The 23,337-nt window shown below is 50.3% G+C and overlaps 1 protein-coding gene across 1 annotated transcript; it reads right to left on the reverse strand.

Annotated features, from left to right (window-relative positions):
• Positions 1-418: 418 nt before the first annotated feature.
• SDC4 (syndecan 4) lies at positions 419-22,425 on the reverse strand. Its single transcript, XM_023227961.2, has 5 exons — positions 22,326-22,425; positions 9,829-9,967; positions 7,545-7,591; positions 5,514-5,712; positions 419-2,546 (listed from the first exon to the last, which is right to left on the reverse strand). Exons 1-5 carry the CDS (start codon positions 22,383-22,385, stop codon positions 2,395-2,397), a joined length of 597 nt encoding a protein of 198 aa, XP_023083729.1. The 5' UTR covers positions 22,386-22,425; the 3' UTR covers positions 419-2,394.
• Positions 22,426-23,337: the final 912 nt, after the last annotated feature.

Genomic DNA, 23,337 nt, shown 5'->3' on the forward strand with positions numbered 1-23,337 from the left:
ACTCAGCAGCTCTCTCTTGTTGCCCTGCAGGGGGACAGCTGCCAATTTTTAAATTTCTTTTTCCCAAGAAAAGTGAGAAATCTGGATTTTTATGAGAAACCTCCTGATTTCTATGGATGGCAACTGATGCAAAGATTTTTGTGTTTGCTGTTTAAACACAGTGCCACCTAAACAAAACCTTGAAGTAGGGGTGATATGCTGCATAGGCCATCAGAGTGCACGTTCTGAAATCTTCCCTCCTCTCTAGGCCCCTTCCTGCCTTCTTACATCTCTGCTCCCACCCTCTGCCCACCCCCCGGCATGTCTGGCACCCCATGGGGATTTGGTCAGGGGAGTTTCTTCGTGCTCCACTGAGATCAAGGGGATACACAGCCCAAAAAGGATGACTTGTTATGCCTAAAATGACAGAGGCAGGCAGTTTAGAAAGTACCAGGTTTTATTATCGTTTTATCAAAAAAGAATCAGTAACAGACAACAGTGTGAGAGGTGCCTATAGAGGAGGTGCTCACTCCAACACAGCCCAGGAGAAGGGCACTGGGGGCAGAAGAGGACCCAGCCAGCTGTTGCAATGGTGACGGGAGCTAATGGCCACTGGTGCAGCAAGGGAGGGTGGTTCCCCTCACCCCAGCCACTGGGGTCAGGAGGAGACATGACCTGCCCGGGCTAAGCCACCAGGCCTCCCCTCTCAGGAGAGGGAGGATCCCAGACAACAGGCCCCAGCTGGGGCCTCATCAGCCCTCCCCCATTCCCCCTCCCCTACCCAGGGAGACAAGGGTCGTCCCAGCACAGCTGAGGCTGTGACTCGTTAAGCCAGTTCAGTTCTCTAGAACAGTGCTGTCCAATAGATGGACATGCTCTCTGCTGTCAATACAGTAGCCATGAGCCACATATAGTGACGCCTCTAGAAACGTGGTTAGTGCAACTGAGGAAGGAATTTTTAGTCTTATGTGATTTTAATTGGCTTAACTTTAAACAGCCGCATGTGGTTACTGTATTGGATAGCACAGCCCTAGAACCTGAAGAAAGCAAACCAAAGAACACCAGCTGGGTCCCAAACAGAAGGCAGAAAGGGTAGAACTGTTCGTTCACCTCAACTATTCCAGCCCCATCAGAAGGCACCAGGAACAGGGCAAGAGAAAAAGGCAAAAACCCACCCAGCCACATGAAAATTCACTCACTCAGCCACCCAGCCACATCAAACTGGAAATACCACACTCTTTCCTGAAAAAAATAGATTTATCTATTTTTCTAGAACCAAGGAAGAATAATAATATATTATAAGAACACAGACACAAATATCCCACCATCCCCTTCATTGTATTTTGGGATCTGCTTAAAAATAAAAAAAAAAAAAAACTATGTTTCAGTACAAGCTATTTTATAAGAGGAAGCAGCTTCAGAAAGGGCCAAGGCCATGAGGAGTGGGGTTTAAAGTATATAAAAAAAAAAACTGGGGAAGGGGTTTAATGAAAGAGAACAAAGAGAGAAGAGGGGAAGGGAGGCCCTATCTAAAGCTATAAATAGTAAAAATAAAAAAATTAATAAAAATCATCTCTCCGGCTCTTCTCTCATTTTCAGGAAACAAACAAAAACAAAAACCATTAAATAGAAACATAGCAGGTGCCGTGGAAATGTGCAAGAGAATGAAGACACCTCGGCACCTCCACACTCTTGCCCAGGCAGAGAGATACACTCTGCACAAAGGAATGAACAGTAAAAAAAAAAAAAACGAACAAACACTAAAAATAGATTTACAAATATTCTATAAATCCATCTCAGCATAAACTCTCAGCTCTTTTCCCCATCCTCCCCCGCAAATAAAAAAGGTTGATTTCCAAAAGTCACTTGAAAGAGCCTAGAATGGCCCAAGGTATATACCACAGAGACTCCCGTAGTGTGATCACGAGGACCCATTTACAGAAACATCTCAAGGCACGGGTGGTTCCAGTTCCTTCCCCCAGTTCCTGGCAGAGAGACCGGCTGTGAAAGGAAAGGAGGAAGGCCACTGCGGGAGGACCTCCAGCCAGGACTCCACACAACACCCATTAGCCCCCTGGCTTCGGAGGGGCTCTGGATGAGGCATGGTCAGTATGGGCTTGAGGCCAGACCTACATTCTTAACTGGAAGTTTGAGAAGTGATCCAATCCCAGGCTTGCCTTCAGAAAGGCCAAGTTGAACCCATTTTTCTGCCAGGGAAACTGAGGCCCAAAGATCAAGAAGAACCTGGGAGAACAGTAGAAGACAATGTCTCTTCTGAACACTTCAAAGGTAATCAGAGCTGGAGATACTGACAAGTCAGTATTAGGTTGACCTCACCCTACCCTAATGTCCACCCTTCAAAATCCCCCGGCTTCCCTCCCTGCTAAAGTCCAAGCCAGTGCCCACAAGCAAGCTTCACGCGTAGAACTCATTGGTGGGGGCTTTCTTGTAGATGGGTTTCTTGCCCAGGTCATAGCTGCCTTCATCCTTCTTCTTCATACGGTACATGAGCAGGAGGATCAGGAAGACGGCAAAGAGGATGCCTACGACGCCACCCACAATCAGAGCTGGAGAGGAGGAAAGAGAAGAGGCGCCAGTGAGAGCTCCTCATCAGGACCTAGGGACCCTCTTTCCCCCACCATCAGTTCTCTTACAACCAGACGTCCTCATCGTCACCACTGCCTGTGCCAGGCAAGCTGACTCCTTATTGAAGTTGACCTCATGACCCCAGTTATAAGAAGGGGCTTGTTGGCATTTTAAGTCACTGAAGACCACAGGGCTAGTGGCAAGGCCACTACTTTTTTGTTTTGTTTTGTTTTTGAAATGAAGTCTCACTCTGTTGCCCAATTGCCCAAGCTGGAGTGCAGTGGCGTGAACTCGGCTCACTGCAACCTCTACCTCCCGGGTTCAAGCAATTCTCCTGCCTCAGACTCCCGAGTAGCTGGGACTACAGGCACGTGTCACCATGCCTGGCTAATTTTTGTATTTTTAGTAGAGATGGGGTTTCACTATGTTGGCCAGGCTCGTCTTGAACTCCTGACCTCGCCCACCTCGGCCTCCCAAAGTGCTGGGATTACAGGCGTGAGCCACCACACTCAGCCAAGGCCACTACTTTAACCCACATCTGCCTGAATCTAAAGCCCAGGCTCTTTCCAAACACCAAGCAGACTGCCCTGCAACAGCCTAGCACTAACTGAGCTAGGAACAGGAGAAAATGGTAGGCTATGGATATCCCTATAGACATATTTATCCTGCAGTCCTTAGCACAGGGCACCCTCTAGCTTTCCCTGTGTGCATATTTACCTATATAGCCTACCCTTCATGGACAGGTATATGCATTCAAAGTGCACACATGCAGAACATACTAATTCCAAGCTCTTATGTTACGATTACATGCAGAACTCAGTAGCTAAGGCCTGGTTTTCACTCCTACCTCTCCTACTTCCTGGCTATGTGATTGGGGGCAAGTTTCCTTCATCTCCCTACTGCAAAATGGGAATAGCCATACCTTTCTCATACATTTGTCCTAAGGATTAAATAAATTAATCCACTCAAAGTGCTTAGAACAGTGCCTAGTGCATAGCATTTTCTCAAGATTCATTAACTGAAAAGGTTTGAGGTTTGTATCTGTGTCCCGAACCCCAAGAATCAGGTGTGCACAACAGGAAGTACTTAATAAATGACACTTTCAGGCTCTGAGAGGAGAACCTGCCTAGTGTCAGGCAAAGATGGGCGTCTAATGGTGAGTGGGTCTGGCCTGTCCACTCTGCCAGGTGGCCTGAATGACTCTTTCTCGTTTGCTAGGGGCAGGGATGCCTCACAGAATCCCTTCTGTGGCAGATTGAGTCCCCTAATTCGGTCTTACTCGGGCTAAGAAGATTAATTTTCCATCCCTGCACACACTACAAATATATGTACACAATGGGGACAGAGTGGCACGGAGGAGTCAAGCAAGGTTCTTTCTTAGGTAAAATGCTATGAAAAAGCAACAATAAAGTACCCCCAGGAGGTGCCAGAGAAAGCACATGGAATATCACGCATCAACCCCATTCTTGTCTCTATCTTTCCCTCTGACGGCCCCAGTTGCTCCATGAGGCCCTAGGTCTGCACTGGGATGACCCACAGGGTCAAGTTTCAAGCACAGGCTTGGAAGCTGACTGTGGTCCTTGGTCCAAATGCCAGGTCTACCACTTCCCGGTTTTGTGACTTCGGATAAGTTCTTTAGACTCAGTTTTGTGTTGTAGGGACTCAATGAGGGGCACAGGAATCACACAGCATACAGCAAGCATTTAATAAAGCTCCTAGGTGCTGATTAAAGCTTCTGGAATGGGGGATTCCACCATACCAGCTAACAATGTAACTTTTCACATAAGGCTCTTAGGCTTGTATAATTCTCAAACGGAAGATCAAATAGATAACCTGGCTTCAGTTCTTTTCTTACTATGTGGCCCAAAGCCTGGGCCTCAGTCTCCCCCTGTGTAAGAAGCACGTGCTTGTATTAACCAGTGGTTTTCAAATTTTTCTTTGGGAGCAATAGCACCTTTAGTTAATTAGAGCAAAACCTTATGCAAATCCAAAGCCTTATGCAAATCTTTTTACTTCTGAAAGAAAAGCAAAAAGAACTTTGGCTCCGATACCAGGAAGCCGGGGTCAGGGCTGAGGTGGGCCCAGTCACCTGGGGCTGTGCTCCCAGGAACCCTCTTTACAAGAGGCAGGTGAGACCTTTTATCTGTCCTAGATGAAGCCAGGCTCTGTCCCTATAGCTTAAGCCTCCTCGGAGCTGCTGGCCCTGCTGATTCCCAGGAGACAGGAGTTACCCAGCATGGGCCCAGGGTGCCCACTTGCCGGGCCAGTTCATCCAGACAGGCCCTCAGCCATGACCTTGAGGAGTTCCCTCCATCCCTCTTGTCAACACCCTGGGACGAAACATTCCTCACGATGCACATTCCAGTAAAGAACTCTCAACTGAGGCCAAATCAGAACAATCCTTTACAGTGTGCAAAGTTCTTTCATATTTTATTTTTCATGGACTCATTATATCAACCCCAGGAGGTATCACTGTACCCATTTTACAGATAAGGAAACTGAGGCTGATCAAGTTCAAAAGCTTCTCAGCCAAGGTCACAAGGCTGCCAAGTGATACAGTAGCGGGAGGGGAAGCTAACCCAATTCGAAGCAGCCTCCAGACTTATAAGGGAAATTAACTTTTAATGATTAACTCCCAGATGCCAAACCTATACAGTGAAAGTCCTTTGAAAAATAAATGAGAAGGACTTAAGGCAAGAGAATGACTCAATGCCTATTTTCCAGAAGCCTTTGATAGGCACTTTTTCCTCTCCCTCCACCAGGCTGCACGGTCAGAGCCACCCCATAAGGGAGGTGTAGTCTTTCAATGTTCTAGGAGAACCTGAATGGGCAAAAGGAAGGGGCGCCAAGGAGCCCCATGGGCTGGAAGCATCCCTGCCTGCAGGTGCTCTCCCCCACTGAGCCCCTTTCCACCTTCAAGGCATCTTATAAGCAGCATGGGGCCTTACCTGCCAGGACCTCCGTTCTCTCAAAGATATTGCTGCCCTGCACAGTGCTGGACATGGACACCTTGTTAGACACATCCTCACTTGTTTCAATGGGTGAGATCCTCTTGGGAATAACCTCATTCTCCTCCAGTTTCTTGGTTTCAGTGGGGACTTGGCTCCCAGACCCTGCCTTCTCAGGGATATGGTTATCTAGAGGCACCTGGATGGGCAGAAAGGAGAAGAGACACTCGGCATATTTTGGAAGACTCAGGGCAAAGGGGACAGGGATATTCAGCCAGGCAGAGAATCTGGTTCTGCCACATTCAGCTGAACCATATGGTCCTGGAGCAGGAATTGGTAACAACGTCTCCACAATTATGCTGCCAAAATGCTTATCCCCAACTTTTCTAGTATATCTGTCCCAAATGAAAAATGAATGTGACCAAGGGAACAGGGAAGCAGGTGCTCTCCTGCACTGCTGGCCACTGGTTATTCTAGACCAACCACCCTGGAAGCAGTTTGGCAAAACCTTAGACATCATTTGCACTTTAAGGTAGCAGTTTTGCCCTGGAAACTCTATCGTAAGGAGCTCTTCAGAGACTGCGTGTTAAAGATGCTTGCTGCAGCTCCTCTGCCTGTGAAGTAGCCATTCTTTTATTCCTTTACTTTCTTAATAAACTTAATATTGCTCTGCAAAAATAAAAAAGATGTTTGCTGCAGTGTTATCATTTTAAAATGTTAAGAAATTATAAACCATTTTTCCATCAATAAAAGGAATCAGGTAAACTATTATGCAGCCTATAAAAATGACAAGAGCATTAAATTATGCAGGCAAATACTCATGACCAGTCTAAGTGAAAAACATAGTTCACAGAAATATATATATATATATATTTATATTTTGAATGGGAGTCTCACTCTGTCACCCAGGCTGGGGTGCAATGGCTCTGCCCACTGCAACCTCTGCCTCCCAGGTTCAAGCGATTCTCTTACCTCAGCCTCCCAATCAAGTAGCCGGGACTATAGGTGCCCGCCACCAAGCCTGGCTAATTTTTTGTGTTTTTAGTGAAGATAGGGTTTCACCATGTTGGCCAGGCTGGTCTCGAACTCCTGACCTCAGGTGATCTGCCTGCCTTGGCCTCCCAAAGTGCTGGGATTACAGGCATTAGCCACTGTGCCTGGCCTGTATATATACTTTTATATCAATGCTAGGAAATAGCTATAAATGTAGATAAAAGGAGTTGGTGTTGACGGTGACTATCCCTGCAGGGAGGATGGCCTACCAGCAACCTACAAAATGAGGCTGGGGCCAGATTTTTTTGTTTGTTTAACACAGTCTGGCTCTGTCACCCAGGCTAGAGTGCACTGGCACAATCTTGGCTCACTGCAACCTCTGCCTCCTGGACTTAAGCCATTCTCCCACCTCAGCCTCTCAAGTAGCTGGGACTACAGGCACAATGCCACCACACCTGGCTTATTTTTGTATTTTTTGTAGAGACAGGTTTCATCATGTTGCCCAGGCTGGTCTCAAACTCCTGACCTCAAGCCTCCCAAAGTGCGGGGATTGCAGGCCTAAGCCACCACGCCCAGCCCAGGGCCAGATTTTTAAAAAGCCTTCCCGCATAGTGGGGTAAGACCCCTCGGCCGGGCGCGGTGGCTCAAGCCTGTAATCCCAGCACTTTGGGAGGCCGAGATGGGTGGATCACGAGGTCAGGAGATCAAGACCATCCTGGCTAACACGTTGAAACCCCGTCTCTACTAAAAAATATATATATATACAAAAAACTAGCCGGGGGACGTGGCAGGCGCCTGTAGTCCCAGCTACTCGGGAGGCTGAGGCAGGAGAATGGCGTAAGCCCGGGAGGCGGAGCTTGCAGTGAGCTGAGATCCGGCCACTGCACTCCAGCCTGGGCGACAGAGCCAGACTCCGTCTCAAAAAAAAAAAAAAGACCCCTCACTTATTCTGCCTATGGGGGCTGTATTTTCTACCTCTCCTAATAGGTCTGCTGTAGAGGAGAAAAGTGGAAGAGGCAGAAGCATGTAGCTACTTACCAAGGGATGGATAACTTCAGGGCTGATTGTGGAGTCTTCCAAGTCATCTGTAAGGTCAGAATAGCTGTGTGAGTGTGAGGCCCATTACCCCAGGAAAATGACCCCTTCAGCCAGGGTTGGTGGTAGCTCCACCGTACAACCAGCCTCCAAATGCTCAATGTCCAGCAAGCAAGCTTCCCCACCCCTACCTCAGTCATCTCATCTGTAAAATGGGGCTCCTCAGACCCACCCCCTGGCTCTTTCACAGGAATGTGTGAGCTGGCCGCTGGGCAGAGGCTTCATTTGCTCTAAACCCTTGCTCTGCAAAGTGTGGATCCAAAAACCATTAGCAACACCTGAGAGTTGGTTAGAAATGTAGAATTTCAAGGCCAGGCAGGGTGGCTCACACCTGTAATCCCAGCATTTTGGGAGGCCAAGGCAGGCAGATCACTTGAGTTCAGGAGTTCGAGACCAGCCTGGCCAGCATAGTGAAACCCTGTCTCTGATAAAAATACAAAAATTATCTGGGCGTGATGGCAGGCACCTGTAATCCCAGCTACTTGGGAGGCTGAGGCAGGAGAATCGCTTGAACCTGGTTGGCAGAGGTTGCAGTGAGCCAAGATCGTGCCACTGCACTCCAGCCTGGGCAACGGAACAAGACTAAAAAAAAAAAAAAAAAAAAAAGTAGAATTTCAGGGCTGACTGAATCAAAATCTACTTTTTTTTTTTTCTTTTGAGACAGAGTCTCTCTCTGTTGCCTGGACTGGAGTGCAGTGGTGCCATCTCGGCTCACTGCAACCTCCACCTCCTGGGTTCAAGGGATTCTCCTGCCTCAGCCCCTGAAGTAGCTGAAACTACAGGGGTGCGCCACGATGCCCAGCTAATTTTTGTATTTACTGGATGACTATGTGAGATGATGGATATATTAACTAACTCCACTGTAGTAACTTTTTTACTATCTATATGTATCCCGTAACATCATGTTGTATGCCTTAAATGCACATAATAAAATTTATATTTATATTTTTATTTTTTTTCAAGATGGAGTCTTGCTCTGTCACCAGGCTGGAGTGCAAGCGGCGCGATTTCAGCTCACTGCAACCTCTGTCTCCCAGGTTCAAGCAATTCTCCTGTCTCAGCCTCCCAAGTAGCTGGCATTACAGGCACCCGACACCACACCTGGATAATTTTTGTAATTTTAGTAGAAACGGGGTTTCATCATGTTGGCCAGGCTGGTCTCAAACTCCTGACCTCGTGGATCTGCCTGCCTTGGCCTCCCAAAATGCTGGGATTACAGGCATGAGCCACCATGCCTGACCATAAAATTTATATTTTTAAAAAACCAAACATATACGTACGTACTGAGTGCTTGGTGGGTGCCAAAAGCTTTAAGTCAGTTCAGTCCCCACAACACTGATGTACTATCTTTATTATTCCCATTTTACAGATTAGAAAACTGAGGCTCAGTTCACACAGGGTGGAGGCTTGAACTCAGGACCATGTGACTCCAAAGCTAAAACTTGCAATCATTAACACCTCTCTGCACATAGGAGGGACATTTATTAGCTGTCTGGCCTGGAGGCCTTGGGCCCTTCACCCATCCCACCCCCACTGAAGCAGGGACTTGTTCTTGGTTTCCCAACTACATCTCTGCCCACTCATGCCCCCTCCCACCCCATCCCCACTTCTAAGCTGCTACTTTTCCTTTTTTTTTTTTTGAGATAAAGGTCTCACTCTGTCACCCAGGCTGGAGTGCAGTAGCATGATCTTGGCTCACTGCAGTCCCAACCTCCTAGGCTCAAGGGATCCTCCCACCTCAGCCTCCCAAGTAACTGGGACTCCTACAGGTGTATGCCACCACGTCTGGCCAATTTTTGTGTTTTTGTAGAGACAAGTTCTCACCATGTGGCACAGGCTGGAACTTTTGCTTTCAGAGAAAGGAAAACACTCTGTGGGTCCTCTTTCCCCACCCCAACCCTGTCCTGCCACCCATCCTACCCTCACCCCACCCCCACCATGCCCTGCAGCAAAGAGAAGAGCCCATGAGGACAGGTTCAGGCTGGAGCTCAGAAAACCCAGAGCTACCAATGACTTCAAAGCAGCACACAGCTTGTTCCCAGGGGCTCTCAGGGATGGAAAAGGTGAATCCGTTACTTTTGTCTCCCCTTTTTTTGAGAAGGAGGAAGGGCATTCTAGGAAAAGTCCCACAAAAATCCAAGTCTCAAGGCATGGGCACCCTCCTGGTTGCTTAGGCCACCACTCCCTCCAGCTCTGTGCCTACGCCTGCCCACCACACCTTCCGTACCCAGATCTCCAGAGCCAGACAGCTCAAAGTCATCAGATTCCTGCCCGGGTCCCACTACATCCTCATCATCTGGTAGGGCTCCAGAGAAGTATCGGCCTTCTAGGAGGTCCTGGGGGTCGATGACCTCAGTCTCTCGGATCTAAGATAAAGAAAGGAGACACATCAGCCAACATCCCCAGTGCTCCATGACAGCCGATGCCCGAAAGCTAGTAAAGTGGGCATTCAAAACCTAAAAAGAGACCAGGCCAGAGCCTGGAGACCTGCGTCCTGGATCCCACTCTACCTCTAACTCGCCGTGTGTCCTTAGGCAAGTCTCTTTCCCATTCTGGGCAAATAAAAATAGTACATGAGGCAGGGCACTGTGGCTCACACCTATAATCCCAACACTTTGGGAGGCTGAGGCAGGCAGATCACCTGAGGTCAGGAGTTCAAGACCAGCCTGGCCAACACAGTGAAACCCCCATCTCTACTACAAATACAAAAATTAGCTGGGCGTGGTGGCTTGCGCCTGTAGTCCCAGCTACTTGGGAGGCTGAGACAGGAGAATTGCTTGAACCTGGGAGGCGGAGGTTGCAGTGAGCCAGGATCACGCCGCTGCACTCTAGCCTGAGCTAGAGTGAGACCCCCGTCTCAAAAAAAATAAAAATAGTAAATGAGGTAATAATCAAAGTATTAATATGGCTAGGTATCATTTACCAAGCACTTGCTGTGTGCCGGGCCCTGTTTTAATAACTCTGGAGGCATGTTATTCACTTATTTTTACAGCCGAGAGAGTCATTTTCTTTTGGTGACACAGCTGGCGGATAGAAGAGCAAGGATTGCACACACAGGGCTGCCTGACTTCAGAGCCAGGAGTCTCCATGCACAGGGTCCTGGGATGCTACACTCCAGGGCTCTGTGATGCAGTGGCAGCTGATTCACACAGGACAGGGAGTGGGCTGCTGGTTCTGGTCTTGCCCAGTCCAGGACACTTTTCCCAGCTGAGTCAGTCTGGGCCGGGACAGACAGGGCTGCCTCACGCACACCCTAAGACAGCCTCAGGTCAGGGCGCTGCCCAGACCCGATGACTCAGGAGTACACTCTTGGCTTCAGTCTTGCCTTCCAAACATCTCCCACAGATCTGCTCTGCTGCCAGCACCGTGCAGACACTAAGAGGCACAATCCTCACCTTCACATACCATCCACTCCAGTACCCATAAACGTCACTCAGCCACTACCCCATGGAGACACAGCTGATCATGACAGAGTCTCAGGTCCACTCCCACCAAACAGCTTGCCAAAGGAAAGTGTCAAAGGTCCCGGGCAGCCCTACAGTACACCAGGTACCCTGCTCCCGTCCTGTAGCTCCACGCAGTGGGAACAAAGCTCCCTGAAGAGCACAGGAAACATTTGGATGCCCATCACCCTTCCTCCAGCTTCTGGGCTCAGGCTTCTGTTTGCCCAGAGAACAGTTGCTCTGAGCAAAGTTCATTATTCTATTAATTAATTCAAACATTAAAGTGCCTAGTATTTGCCAGGAGAGTTGGGGTTTTTCATTAAGTTCAATACACCATGCCCCTCCCGCTGCAAGACATTCCCATCTCCAGACCCCATAACTGCCGGAGCTGGGAGTCTGCTTAGAATCACAGAATTCCAGGACCCGAGGAGCTCCTGTCCTCCCGTTTCACACAACTTGAATCTGAGCCTGGAACAGGGCAAGGACTTGCCCAAGGTCACACAGAGCGTTCGCTACATAACTCAGGATAGAAAGAGGTCAGGTCTCTGTTTCGGACACCCCAGGCTGTCCTTCACACAGCTGAGTCTGCCATTCACAAAGGAGGGGGTGTGAGAAGGAACATCTGTCCCTAAGATAAGGCTACTGTCATTGCAGGAGAGGCTCAGGAAAGCTGCTTTGGAGCCACTCCTGTACTCTCCCCCCGGGCTTCCGGGGAGAGGCAGGTGGAGCCTGACCCTCATGCCCCTCTTCCACCCCCACAGAGGGAGGGTGCTGGATTCCCGGAAGGGAGCGGGGTCAGGCTGCAAGAAAGGCAGTGGCCAGGAATCACTCTCTCCCCGGGGAGAGGGGAGAATCTCTGCTGAACGCTTGGCACCCGTCGGGGTGGAAAGCCAGAGAGGTTAAGTCCTGGTCAGAGATGACTTCATGACTCGGGAATCAGGAGTTGCTGGGCTGCTGGTGCTGGAATTCAAGCCCCCGCACATAGCCCCTGCCTGTGGCTTTGGTTTGGCAGAGCAGGAGGAAGGCTCCCCATGGCTGCCCAAGTGCCTATACCTAAGGGCAGGGTCTCTGGGCTCCTACTTCCATCTCCTGCGGCAAATCCCCCAAGAACCCAAGTGACAGTTCTTAAACAAGCACACAGCCTCTCTAGGTCCTTTGAATAGTCCCTTTTTGTAGAGATGGAAACAAGGGCTCAGAAAAGTAAAGTCACTTGTCCAAGGCCACACGAGCAGGAAGTAACCACACTGGACCAGAACCCAGGCATCACTCACCTGGATCTTTAACCACAAACACATAAACACATGCATGAACACATATGCACACGGGGTCACCAGCCTGCCCCAGGCTCCGAGGGAGCCCTGTTAAGTAGGGGCGGGGAGGGTCAAATCCAGCCGGGAGAGAGAAAGAATGGTACACTTTGGCCACTTGTTGACCAGGTCAGAGTCCTCAATAGGGGCTGTAGTTCCATCAGGAGATTTGTCTCAGGCTGAGAGACTTTTTCCCACTCCTCATTGCCCCCGGGAGCCACGGAATGTTGTTTATGCATCCAGCCTCTCTTCAGTATGTGAAAGTGCTAAGAGACATTTCAAAACAACCCATGGGATTAGCATGCCCATTGGCTGTTAGGAATTACCTTCGTTTTACATTAAAGAAATGAAGGCTATGAGCGAAAGTGGGTTGTGAAGATCTTGCAGCCAAGTCAGCAGCAAAACCAAGGCTGAAACCAAGATTTATTTCCAGTTCAGCCCTCTTTGTGGGCACCTGTTCATCCTTAACCCTTCATTTTTATATTCAGTTTCCAAAAAAGAAACTAGTCTAGTCTAAAGTCACCCCGGGGCTCTGTGGCATGGCCAGGATTCGATCCTATTCCAAAGTTCTGGAAAGATGGAGTCTTCAAAGGCTGCATTTAGATGAGCCCAGGATTTCCCTCCTACAGCAAGTCAAGGGGCTGGGAAGAAACTTCTTCCAGCTCCCACAGCTCCCAGTGGTGATGGGAGGACAGAGGGAATTAAATCTCTCCTTCAGCTCTGGAAGTCCCCTCTCTGCCCTGTTTTGGTCCCTTCTCCACCCATGACCTCTGACAAGAAGGAAGGAATCTCCCAAGTGGGTAAGAGCCATTTAGGACTAGGCCAGCAAGACAGGACCAAGCCCTGTGGGATTGTGGGCAATGGCTCTTTTTTCCGTAAAGGTTGGGAAGTCACCAGCGGCCCTCCTCTCCTCCGCCCTCTTTTCAGATAAAGCCCATTCAGTCTGGGGTGGCTTTGAAGAACCAGGCCACCCAGCAGCCAGACCCAGCCCTGACCAGAGATGGACCCCGCCCTGCTCCTGGCTAAGAATGTGGTCTGTTCTCCTCAGCTCACCCCACCTTTGCCCAGGCATGTGTGTTCATGTGTGTACATGCAAAGGCACCCTCTGGGCCCTCAAGTCTCCTTGTATCTTTGTCCCTTTCATGAACACACAACAGAAATTACCAACTAAGTAAGACAGTGGTGGCTAGGCACAGTGGCTTAATCCCAACATTTTGGGAGGCCAAGGTGGGAGGATCACTTGAGCCCAGGAGTTTGAGATCAGCCTGGGCAACATGGTGAAACCCCATCTCTACAAAAATTAGCCAAATGTGGTTGTGCATGCCTGTGGTCCCAGCTACTCAGGAGGCTGAGGTGGGAGGATCACTTGAGCCCAGGAGGTCGAGGCTGCAGTGAGCTACGATTGCGCCACTGCACTCCAGCCTGGGTGACAGAGGAAGACCCTGTCTCCAAAACATAAAAAATAGGGCAGTGGGCCTGGGTCCCACAGACCCTGCTGGCCCTGTGGCTGGTGGGGATCTGGGATTAGTGCCTGGGGGTTTAGAGATCCTAGATTCTTCCGCAGACTGCTGGGGAGAAAGAAGGGAGGGCAAGTGCTCTTTTGTTCTATAGAAACTAACACCTGCCAACAGAAGGTATCTGATTTTATAACCTAGCAAACAGACAAGACAAGAGACTTTGCCAAGGTCATCCAAGCAGCTGGCAGCAGAGATGGACTTAGAACCCAGGTCTCCTGGTTCCCAGACTGCAATTACCTTCTCTCCCCTTCAAGGGTCTTGGCTGCCCCTAAGGGTCTCAGCAAATCCACAGGCAGCAGCTGTCATTACAGTTATACTCCCCATCTAGTCTTTTGGCTATAGTCATGAAGCTACGAAAAGATCCTATCCCAACCCTATCCCCAAATCCTATGGCTTCTGTCACTCCAGGAAAAGCATGAGTGACTAAAAGGAGTATCCACTACATGCCAAGCACCATGCTGGGTACTTCGTTTATACGAGTTCATTTAATTGGCAAAACAGCTTTGCAAGGTACTCTACCCATTTTGCAGACGAGAAAACTAAGGTTCAGCTGAGTCACTTATCCAATGTCATGCAACTAGAAAGCAATAGAGCTGGGATTCAAATCCAGATCTTTCTCAAGACCTCATCCTAACCACAACTAGGCTTCTCACTGCCACCCCACTCTTCACTTCTCTCCAGCCTAACCCACCAGTCTACAACACACTGCCTGGGCCAGGGCTCCAGGGCAGCCCTGCTCCTGCCCAGGAGTAAACAAAGATGAAAGTGATATTGCTTAAACAAAGGAACAGAAACTTGGCTGGGGCACCAGGGAGGAGTTCAGGGTCTGGGCTTGGATAACTGTGAACTAATGAGAGCCTCCCCGCACCTGGCTCCTCCCCAGGGGAGGTAGGGTTGGGGACACACCTGACCCTTCTATCAGGAGGCAAGACCAGAAGGGTAATAATTGGGTAAGCCAAATTTAGTGGGGAGAGGGGATGGCAAGTACCTGGGGCTCCAACACCCGGACCTACCAGAATGATTTCTGGCAGGCGACCCCCAGCAGCGTACACTGGCAGTAACTGTTCTTCCCCACCCCACCCACTCCTTTAAGGGCCAGACATTCCCCAGAATGGCTAAAACCTGGGGCCTACAACTGTGACTCTACCACCCGGAGTGGTTGTGCATCAAGGCAGATTCACAAGTGTGAGTTCTGCCACTTCCTAACTATATGAGCTTGGGAGTTTATTTCATCTCTGAAATCCTTGGTTTCTTCTTTTGTGACTAGGGGTGGTAGCACCTTGTGGGTGATGAGGAGTAAGTGGAATGCATTTGTGTGTGCAAGGGACCCAGCACGTGGCCTGGTACACAGCAGGTGATCAATGAATAGTGGCTGTGATTAACCCCCACCTGCCTTCCTCCTGGCCAGTGGGATTCGTGCTCAAAGGATCAGAGGCCTGGGAAAACTTGCAGAGGCAGTTCTATTGCTGGAAGGAAGCTAGCCTGGGGACAGGGAGATGCTGCTTTGCAAACTGTAAAGGAATATAACCTATAATGGGTTATCATTTTGCTTCTGAGCCCAGAGACTTTTCAACCAATCAGGTCCCTTCAGACTGTGGAAAAAAAAGATGCAGAGATAGTCAGAGACCTGCCCAATATCACACAGCTTTGACCACCTGTCCTAAGCAGATACAGGTAAAGACTATTTTTATTTTCCCCGAAGGTGCAAACGACAGTGGTCAGAAACACCTGAAGTTCTACTTGGGGACCTGGGTCCCCAGGGACAAAATAAAAGTATTTAGAAGGTAAAAAGAAACTACACACCAATCCATGGTCTGGTGGTCTGGTGCCTGCCTGAGTGGTTAAACCAGGTCTGGGGTGGGGGTGGAGTGAGGGTTCCAATGTCGCCTTCAAGGTCGGGTTACTCTGAACACAATCACTCAGGAGAGAGCCAGGCCTGGCACTGCCAGCAACCAGCTTTTCACCAGGCCCCAAGGCAGTCCACTCCCACAGCAAGAACTCCAGGATCCTAGGGTGCCAGCTAGAAATGGGGGAAGGGCTCAGGAGCCTCTGGACGTCTCCCTGCCAGGAGTTGATCCAGCACCTTTGTTATCAACTCCCCGGATGATCGTGGACAATTCCCTTCTCTGAGCCTCAGTTTCCCTATCTGTATAAGGTCTCAGAGACAAGCCTCCCTCTGTCCCAGCCCGGTAACCAAGCTGGGCATTGCTCCGATTACTGGTGGAGACAGCCAGGAGGGGGCTGGCTCCCTCAGGGCCTCGGAGACAGAGGTGCATTGAAGCTGGAGCTTGTAATCTAGGCAGCAGATCCGAAATCCCTGCTGGATCTGAGGGCTAGGGAGGCTCTTGGGATGTAAACAAACCTCCTGTGTTCTCAGAGCCGAGAGCCCACGCTGTAGCCTTGTCTCAGTTGATTAGATCAGCCCTGGGTCTGGCTTCCTGCCTCTTCCCAGCCTTCCTCACCACCCCGCAGAGAAGCCATCCTCCAGACCCGGTCAGTCTGTCCCACAGATGGCTCCGGCAGGGCTTCCCCAAGGCAAGGAGTATCCCCACTCTGGGTAGCCGGGCCAGCCATGTGCCACAGCTGCCCCCACGCCCAGAGGCTGGAGTGACACCGCCAGTCCCCGCAGGCCAGCCACTGACTGCTGGGCTTCACCAAGTCACTGTTTCCACACATACCAGCCTCTCCCTGCCTCCCCTTTCCATTACCCCAGGTGTCACCTGACCAGCAGCCTCTTCTACTGTGCCAGAGAAAACTGGAGCAGCCGAGCTCCCTGGCCTGGAGGACGGGGGAGGGGTGAGATGCAGCCTGAAGGGGTGGGAGCTGCTGAATAGGAAGGTCTGGGCTGATGGTGGGGGTTGGGGGAAACTGGAGGCATGAACAAGGCTGGGAAGTGGGGGAGGGAGGAAGGATGACTGTAGAAAGGTCAAAGCCAGAAAGAACTGCTGAGATCAGAGTGACCTTTTGGGTAGTACTGAAGCCCCCTGAAAAGGATAAAAAGGTCTAAACCCCAATAACTGTAACTCTTAGTTTACATTTTCAACACATGCACAGACACCACCTCCCCAAAGCTAAACTCTGGCCAGGTTAAGAACCCTTGTCTAGGTGCTAATAAAGCCAGAACTTTACAAGTTTGCCAAACACCGATTATGACCTTTGAGTGCCACAGGTGTTTTATAGAGGACACTGGGGTTCACATCAACAAAGTGACGTACTAACTGTGTGTGTCCCTGGGTGAGCAGCAGAGCTAGGACAGGGACTGGAGTTTTCTGTACCGTTTTTCAGTCACCCAGCCTTCAGCAGACAGGACCAGAGAGGCCCCAGTGAGGTTCGAGAATGCGCCTAAAGGTCACCACTGAGTTAATGACAAACCAGCCCAAGAAGTCAGGCTTGTTCTTCTAAGGTTAAATGAGACCCCAACTGTTGACATATGTGTTCTGTCTCCTCCCTCTCTAGGGCACCATGCAGTGAAAATATATGAGAAACTGGCTTTTCAGAACACTATACCTTTTCTGTCTACCAACACCTCACCCCTCAAAGTGCTATTTGCAATTACTCAGCCTCCTTAAGAGTAGAAACTCTGCCCCTCCAGCACAGAAGGGTGACCCCAAGTCCTAGGCAGTGTCCAGACTGGTCCGTTACCCTTGGCAAACCCCCTGCCCCCTCTCCCTCCAGGCTGCAAACTGTTCAGCACGAGGCTCCAGCGAATCCCAGCAGGAGAGGTGGGGCTGCCCAGAACTGGTTCTTGTTTAAACATAAACCCATTCAATAATTAGCAAACAGCCCACTTCTAAGATAAACAAATAGGAGATTCGGACTCCAACAGCCCCACCCTAGACTTCTCCCTTCCCACCTCCCAGTGTGGGGGTAGATAAGGGGGATAAGGGGGATGGGAGAAAGCTTTCCAGGAGGAGATAGGACCCCCTGGCATGAAGGTGGCCTGGGCAAGGAAGGAAACTGTCACTAAGTAACACCTCCTCCCTACCAGGCATGGTACTAGGTGCCTTTATTTACAGGTCTGTCGTCTCCTCTAAGCTTCGCCACACTGGTATCATGATCTTCTTAACAGACCGGGAGGCTGGGGCTCAGAGGTTGAGTAGCAGGACTGAGTTTATGTAACTAGTAAGAGGTGGACGTAGCACGTCTGGAGTTAGGTCTGCCTAACACCAAGCCAATGTTTCAATGCCCTCTGGCCAGCCCCAGGAAGCAAAGAGGGGTCATCACAAATATCAGAAAATCCTGGGGTCAAACCAAACCTGAACGGTACCAGCTTTTGCTCTATGAAAAAATGCAGGCCAGCTGCAGCCTCAGTTTTGCCTTAAAGGGGAAAACAGTACTACCTGCTCTGCAGAGATCTAAAGCCCAATTTTGAGGACTGGCTGCACAATGTACAATGTCAAAGTCCACATGCAGGCAATGTACAATGTCAAAGCCCACACGTGAAAGTGCCGGCCCTAGTACAAACATTTCCTGTATGTCCCCTCAAGGCCCTGGACACTGAAACAATGACTCCCAAAGGACGAGGTAAAACTCTGAGCGCATTCCAACACCCCCACCACAGAGCTGTCCTATTAGCCAAGAGTTTGAAAGGAAATGGGTGACTCAGGCAGGCTACGCTAGCATGCAGTGACTCACAGCACTCGGTGCAGCCCCTTACCCCAATTTTAAGCGATCATTTGGAAATCACACCTGCCTGTCCAGTCCGGGAAGTTGAAGGACAGCTAGGAGCCAACTTCTCCCAACAGGGAGCTGGGGCTGGGAGCCCAGCCTGACTTCCCCAGCTCCTCATTCAGGCAAGCTCAGCACTCAAAGTCCTTGGAAAAGCCCTCTGTTTCTAGGAGCTGGGAATGGCAGGAGCCGAATGTCCCCTCACCCCCACTTCTCTTCTGAGACTGGGATTTGTTTAGACTTTACCAAGGAGACCAGGAAAGGGCCCCTCCCCTCAGCAATGGGCTCTCAGGGCAGGAAGGACCTTAGAAGGCAATGGTCCAGCCTCCTTATTTTAGAGTTGGGGACACTGAGACCCAGAGATAGGGCATGTTTGCTCAAGGTCACCCAGCAATGCAGAAGTAGGACCTAAGGTATCTACCTTCAAACCCAGCAAATTTCCTCATCTGGAATATTCTGAGGACACTCAAACCAGACACCTTGCCCTATCAGTCGGACCTGATTCTGACCTTAGCAAGCCACTGCATTCCTCTGAGCATCCATTTCCTGTAAAAATAGAGAAAATAGTACCTTGCAGTACGGGGAGATATTCATACTAGCAATAAATAACATTAATGAACCATTTAGAATAAAGTTACATGCATGAATTTATTCATTCATACAAGCATTTCCTGAGTACTAACTAGGGGACAGGTATTTCACAAAAACAAATAGAGCAGAGTTCCTGCCCTGGGTGTGTGGGGGTGGAGGGGGAGAGGATTCAGAATTTGGTGGAGTATGTTCCTTCCCTCTTCATTCCTTCAAGAGAGAGACCTCTTTTGAAAGTAGGTACTTAAGTTATTAATCAAATTCAGAGATGGAAAGGACTCGAGGCCACCCTGTTCAAATCTTTCATTTTAAAATGGGGGATATCAGCCCAGCAGGGAAAGAGGCCTCCCCTCAACCTCATGGAACCCTCCAAATCATGGCCCAAATATTTTCCTGGGTGTTTGATAACTCCCTGGGCTTGAGAATTCCCAAGAGCTCTCACTGTTCACTCAAGGGTCCTAGAAGTCCCTAGGCTTCCGCCCCACCCCCGCTCAAGAAGAGGACGCTGTAGAAGACCAGAAATGTCCTTAAACTATCAAGTACACTTGATAGGTGGGAGACACTTCCCCAGAACTGCCTGGGCCTGGGGCCAAGTCAGTAGGCTGTGCCCCTGGGTAGAAACACCTTTGGGTGGAGGGGACTCCCTAAACAAGGCTGCCTTTAATTGGCCTGAGAGGGAGTGGCAGGAAGGCAGATCAGGGAATGCTCCCAGCTGGACAGGAAGAACTGGTTTAGTATAGCAAGCCCAGCCAAACAGAGGAGAGGACAGCTGGGTACTGAGCCTGGGTTCCCTTCCAAAACATGGGAGTGGTAAGGGGAATGATGGAACAGAGGGGGGAACACCACTCACAATGGGAGGACTACTAGTCAGAGATCCTGGGGTCCTGGATGCTCTCTGCTAACTCAAAGTAGTACCATTTTACCTCTCACATTTGGAAAGTGAGCATAATAGAATCCCCATGTGATAGGTCTTTTTTGTGAGGATAAAATGCACCAGATCTGTCATATAAAAAGTACTCTTATCAATCCTAGCTGCTATTAGCAAAGTCCTTCTCCCTGGGCCTCACTTTTCTCTACCTGCAAAAAGAAAAGGACACGCTGGATCATCTCTTCAGTCCAAGCCAACTGTGACTAGGTCTGATTTTTCCAACCACAACCTAGAAAAGAGGGAGGGGATAGGCCAAAGGGGAAGCCCTGTGCCCCAGTTACAGGCAGGAGGTCTGTGACATTAGCCAGGAAGGAGAGAGCTGAGGTCAGGATGAGACTTGACACCTTTCTCAGGAAGCAGCTGCCCAGGGCTGATGTCTCCTCCAGCTGATGGGTCATCCAGGCAGGACTGACACAGTCCCCTTCCCCCAAACCACATCCTTCAGAATGCCCCCAGGATACAGCTGTCTGCTCAGCACCCTGAAGCACCTGCAGGCTTACAGCCCCTGGGAGGAAACTGGCATGTGATTGGGCACATGGTGACCTCAGCAACCTCCTGGGTCCTTTCCTCTTTTTCCCTGTACTGCCCAGGAGGTATCCCTTGGGATGCTTCCCCAGTTGCTTGACCCCAACACACCCTTCAGGGCCTAGTTTAGAGCACTGCGCCAGAGGCAGAAGGCTTGGGTCCTCAGCCACTAACCTTTCAGGCAAGGTAGCCCTTGGTTTAGGTTAAGTCATCACCTTACTGGCCTTGTTTCCTTCCCACCTCAGAATTCCTTTGCCTTCCAGCCTAAAATCTCAACCGATTCTAAACCCATCTTGAGTTACCAAGTATGGGACGCTTGGAGTAGCACAAAGCATAGAAGCTAAAGCAGAAACTTGAAAGCCTGGCTGCCTAAATTTCAATCTGACTCACCATTTATTGTTTATTAACTGTGTGACCCTGGGCAAGTTACTTAACCTCTCTAGCCTCAGGACCAGTTTAAGAACAATACACAGTAGGATTGTTGTTGGAATTAAGCTCCTTGATATACCCATTAGAAAGTTATTAGAACAATGTCTGCCCCCCCCCCCCCCACAAAGGCGCTAAATGTTTGCAATCATCATGGCATGCCTGGAATTGTGCTGAAGTATTGCCTAGGGTCTCATTCATTCCTCAAGAAGAGCCTGCAGACAGAATCAACCTTCCCCTAAGTAAATTCAGAGGAATGGGAGCCCCAAGGCTTTCAAAGAAATTAACATTAATGGTTAAACTGCAAGGACTCACTCTCTCTGAAAACTGGAGCTAAAGGGCACAAAAGGGGCACAAAGCTCAGGCACTGGGGGACAGATTGCCTTCACCAGTAATTCCCATGCCCCCAGCTTCCCAGATGAGATTGAACCCCTCCTCCTCAGCTGGCTGTGGGGATGGATAGAGCTTCTGCTGGCCCAGGGACAGTTATGACACAGACCAGTGGACAGTGAGAAGGTTTCTCTGGGCTGATCGAGGCCTTCTCTCACCCAACCCTCTTCACCTCACTCAAGGTGGATGCTTCAATTTTCTTACCTGCAACTGAGAAAAATGAACACACTTCTTGCAGAAAGCAGAAGCTCAGCTCCTGGCTAAATGTTGAGTCTAAATCATTCCTCTCCTCTGTCCTTGAAAAGAGCAAAGTCCCCAACTTTCCAGAAACCCTAAAGCAGTAGCAGTCCCCTCTTGCCCCATTCCCTCAGATCCGTGGTGCAGTATTGGGAAGAGATTCAGAAGGGCAGGACTTTGCCCTAAGTCACAAGTCAATGACAGAGCTGGGGCCACAACTGAGGTCAGGGCTCAGTTCTCCCTGGTGTGTGAAAGAGGGCCTCGCACAACCCTAAACCCCTCCCCCTTCCGAGTACACGCAGCCCCCGGATCCCCAGGCCATCTCGGATCCTAAAGCTGTCCGCTCTGGGCGCCTAGAAAGTGAGGAGGGGATTCAGCGCTCCAAGCCTGCCCCAGGGTCACCAGGGAAGGGGCGAGGGTGTGGGAGTTGAAGAGTTGACACCGGCTTAATCACTAACGAGCCCACAGGGCCAGGGGAGGCGGGAAGAGCAACAGGCGAGGGGCGCACGGCGCGTGAAGCCATCCCGGAGATGGCCCGTGACCCCGGAGCAAAGTTTCCAACAAAGTTTCCCGGGCCAAGGTGTCCAGTTGGGAGTGGCGTACCCCCTGATCTGCCCGCCATCCCACGCTCCGAGGAACAAAGGAGGCACCGGCCTGAGCCCCCCACCACCCCCCCGGGACCTCCAAGCACCCACCGACTCGGCGACTCCGCCTACGAAGAGCAGCAGCAGCGCGAACAGACGGGCGGGGGCCATGGCACCGCGGACTGGAGAGGGCGTGCAGGCTGCAGCAAGTGGCCCCAGGCGGGCGCGCCACCCATCTTATAGGCGGCCTACCGGCCCCGCCCCGGCCCGCCCCCGCCCCGCCGCCTGCACCCCGCCCGGAATTCCCCAGTGGAAGCGAGGCCTGTGGGGCACTGCGCCCGCCCGCGGAGTTGGAAACCCCAAGACACCCACCCTGCCAGCGACCCCCGGCTCCTAGTCAACCCCTAGTCCTACCCTCCAGGAGCTACAACCTCCTTTATTTATTTGACCCACTTCTAGGCAGGTCCCCAGAGATCACTGCGTCTAACCCCATTTTACAGTTGGGGAAACTAAGGCCCAGGAACAGGAAGGACTTGCCTAGGGTGTCGAGTTTAGAACAGCCTTCAAACCGGGTGTGCTCCCCTCTGAAGATACAGAACTTCCCAAATGGGATGTGAACAGCGTTAAGACTGGGGACAGCAAACTATTCTGTAAAGGGCTAAATATTTTAGGTTTTGCGGGTCATACGATCCCTGTGGCAACTATTCAAACTCTAGCGTCGTAGCTCAAAAGCAGGCATAAATACTAAAGGAATGAGCGCAGCTAGGTCCTAATAAAACATTATTTATAGACACCGACATTTGAATTTCATATAATTTTCATGTGTCACGAAATACTATTATTCTTTTAACCTTTTTCCCAACCATTTAAACATGCAAAAATCGGCTGGGCTCTATGGCTCAGGCCTGTAATCCCAGCACTTTGGGAGGCCAATGAATAGGAGGATCCCTTGAGCCCAGGAATTGGAGACCAGCCTGGGCAACATAATGAGACCCCACCTCTACAAAAAGTTTTTAAAGAAATTAACCAGGCATTGTGGTGCACCACTGTGGCCCCAGCTACTCTGGAGGCTGAGGTGGGAGGACTGCTTGAGCCAGGGAGATGAAAGCTGCAGTGAGCCATG

The sequence above is a fragment of the Piliocolobus tephrosceles genome, chromosome 20 (assembly GCF_002776525.5).
Source record: "Piliocolobus tephrosceles isolate RC106 chromosome 20, ASM277652v3, whole genome shotgun sequence".
Taxonomy (NCBI): domain Eukaryota; kingdom Metazoa; phylum Chordata; class Mammalia; order Primates; family Cercopithecidae; genus Piliocolobus; species Piliocolobus tephrosceles.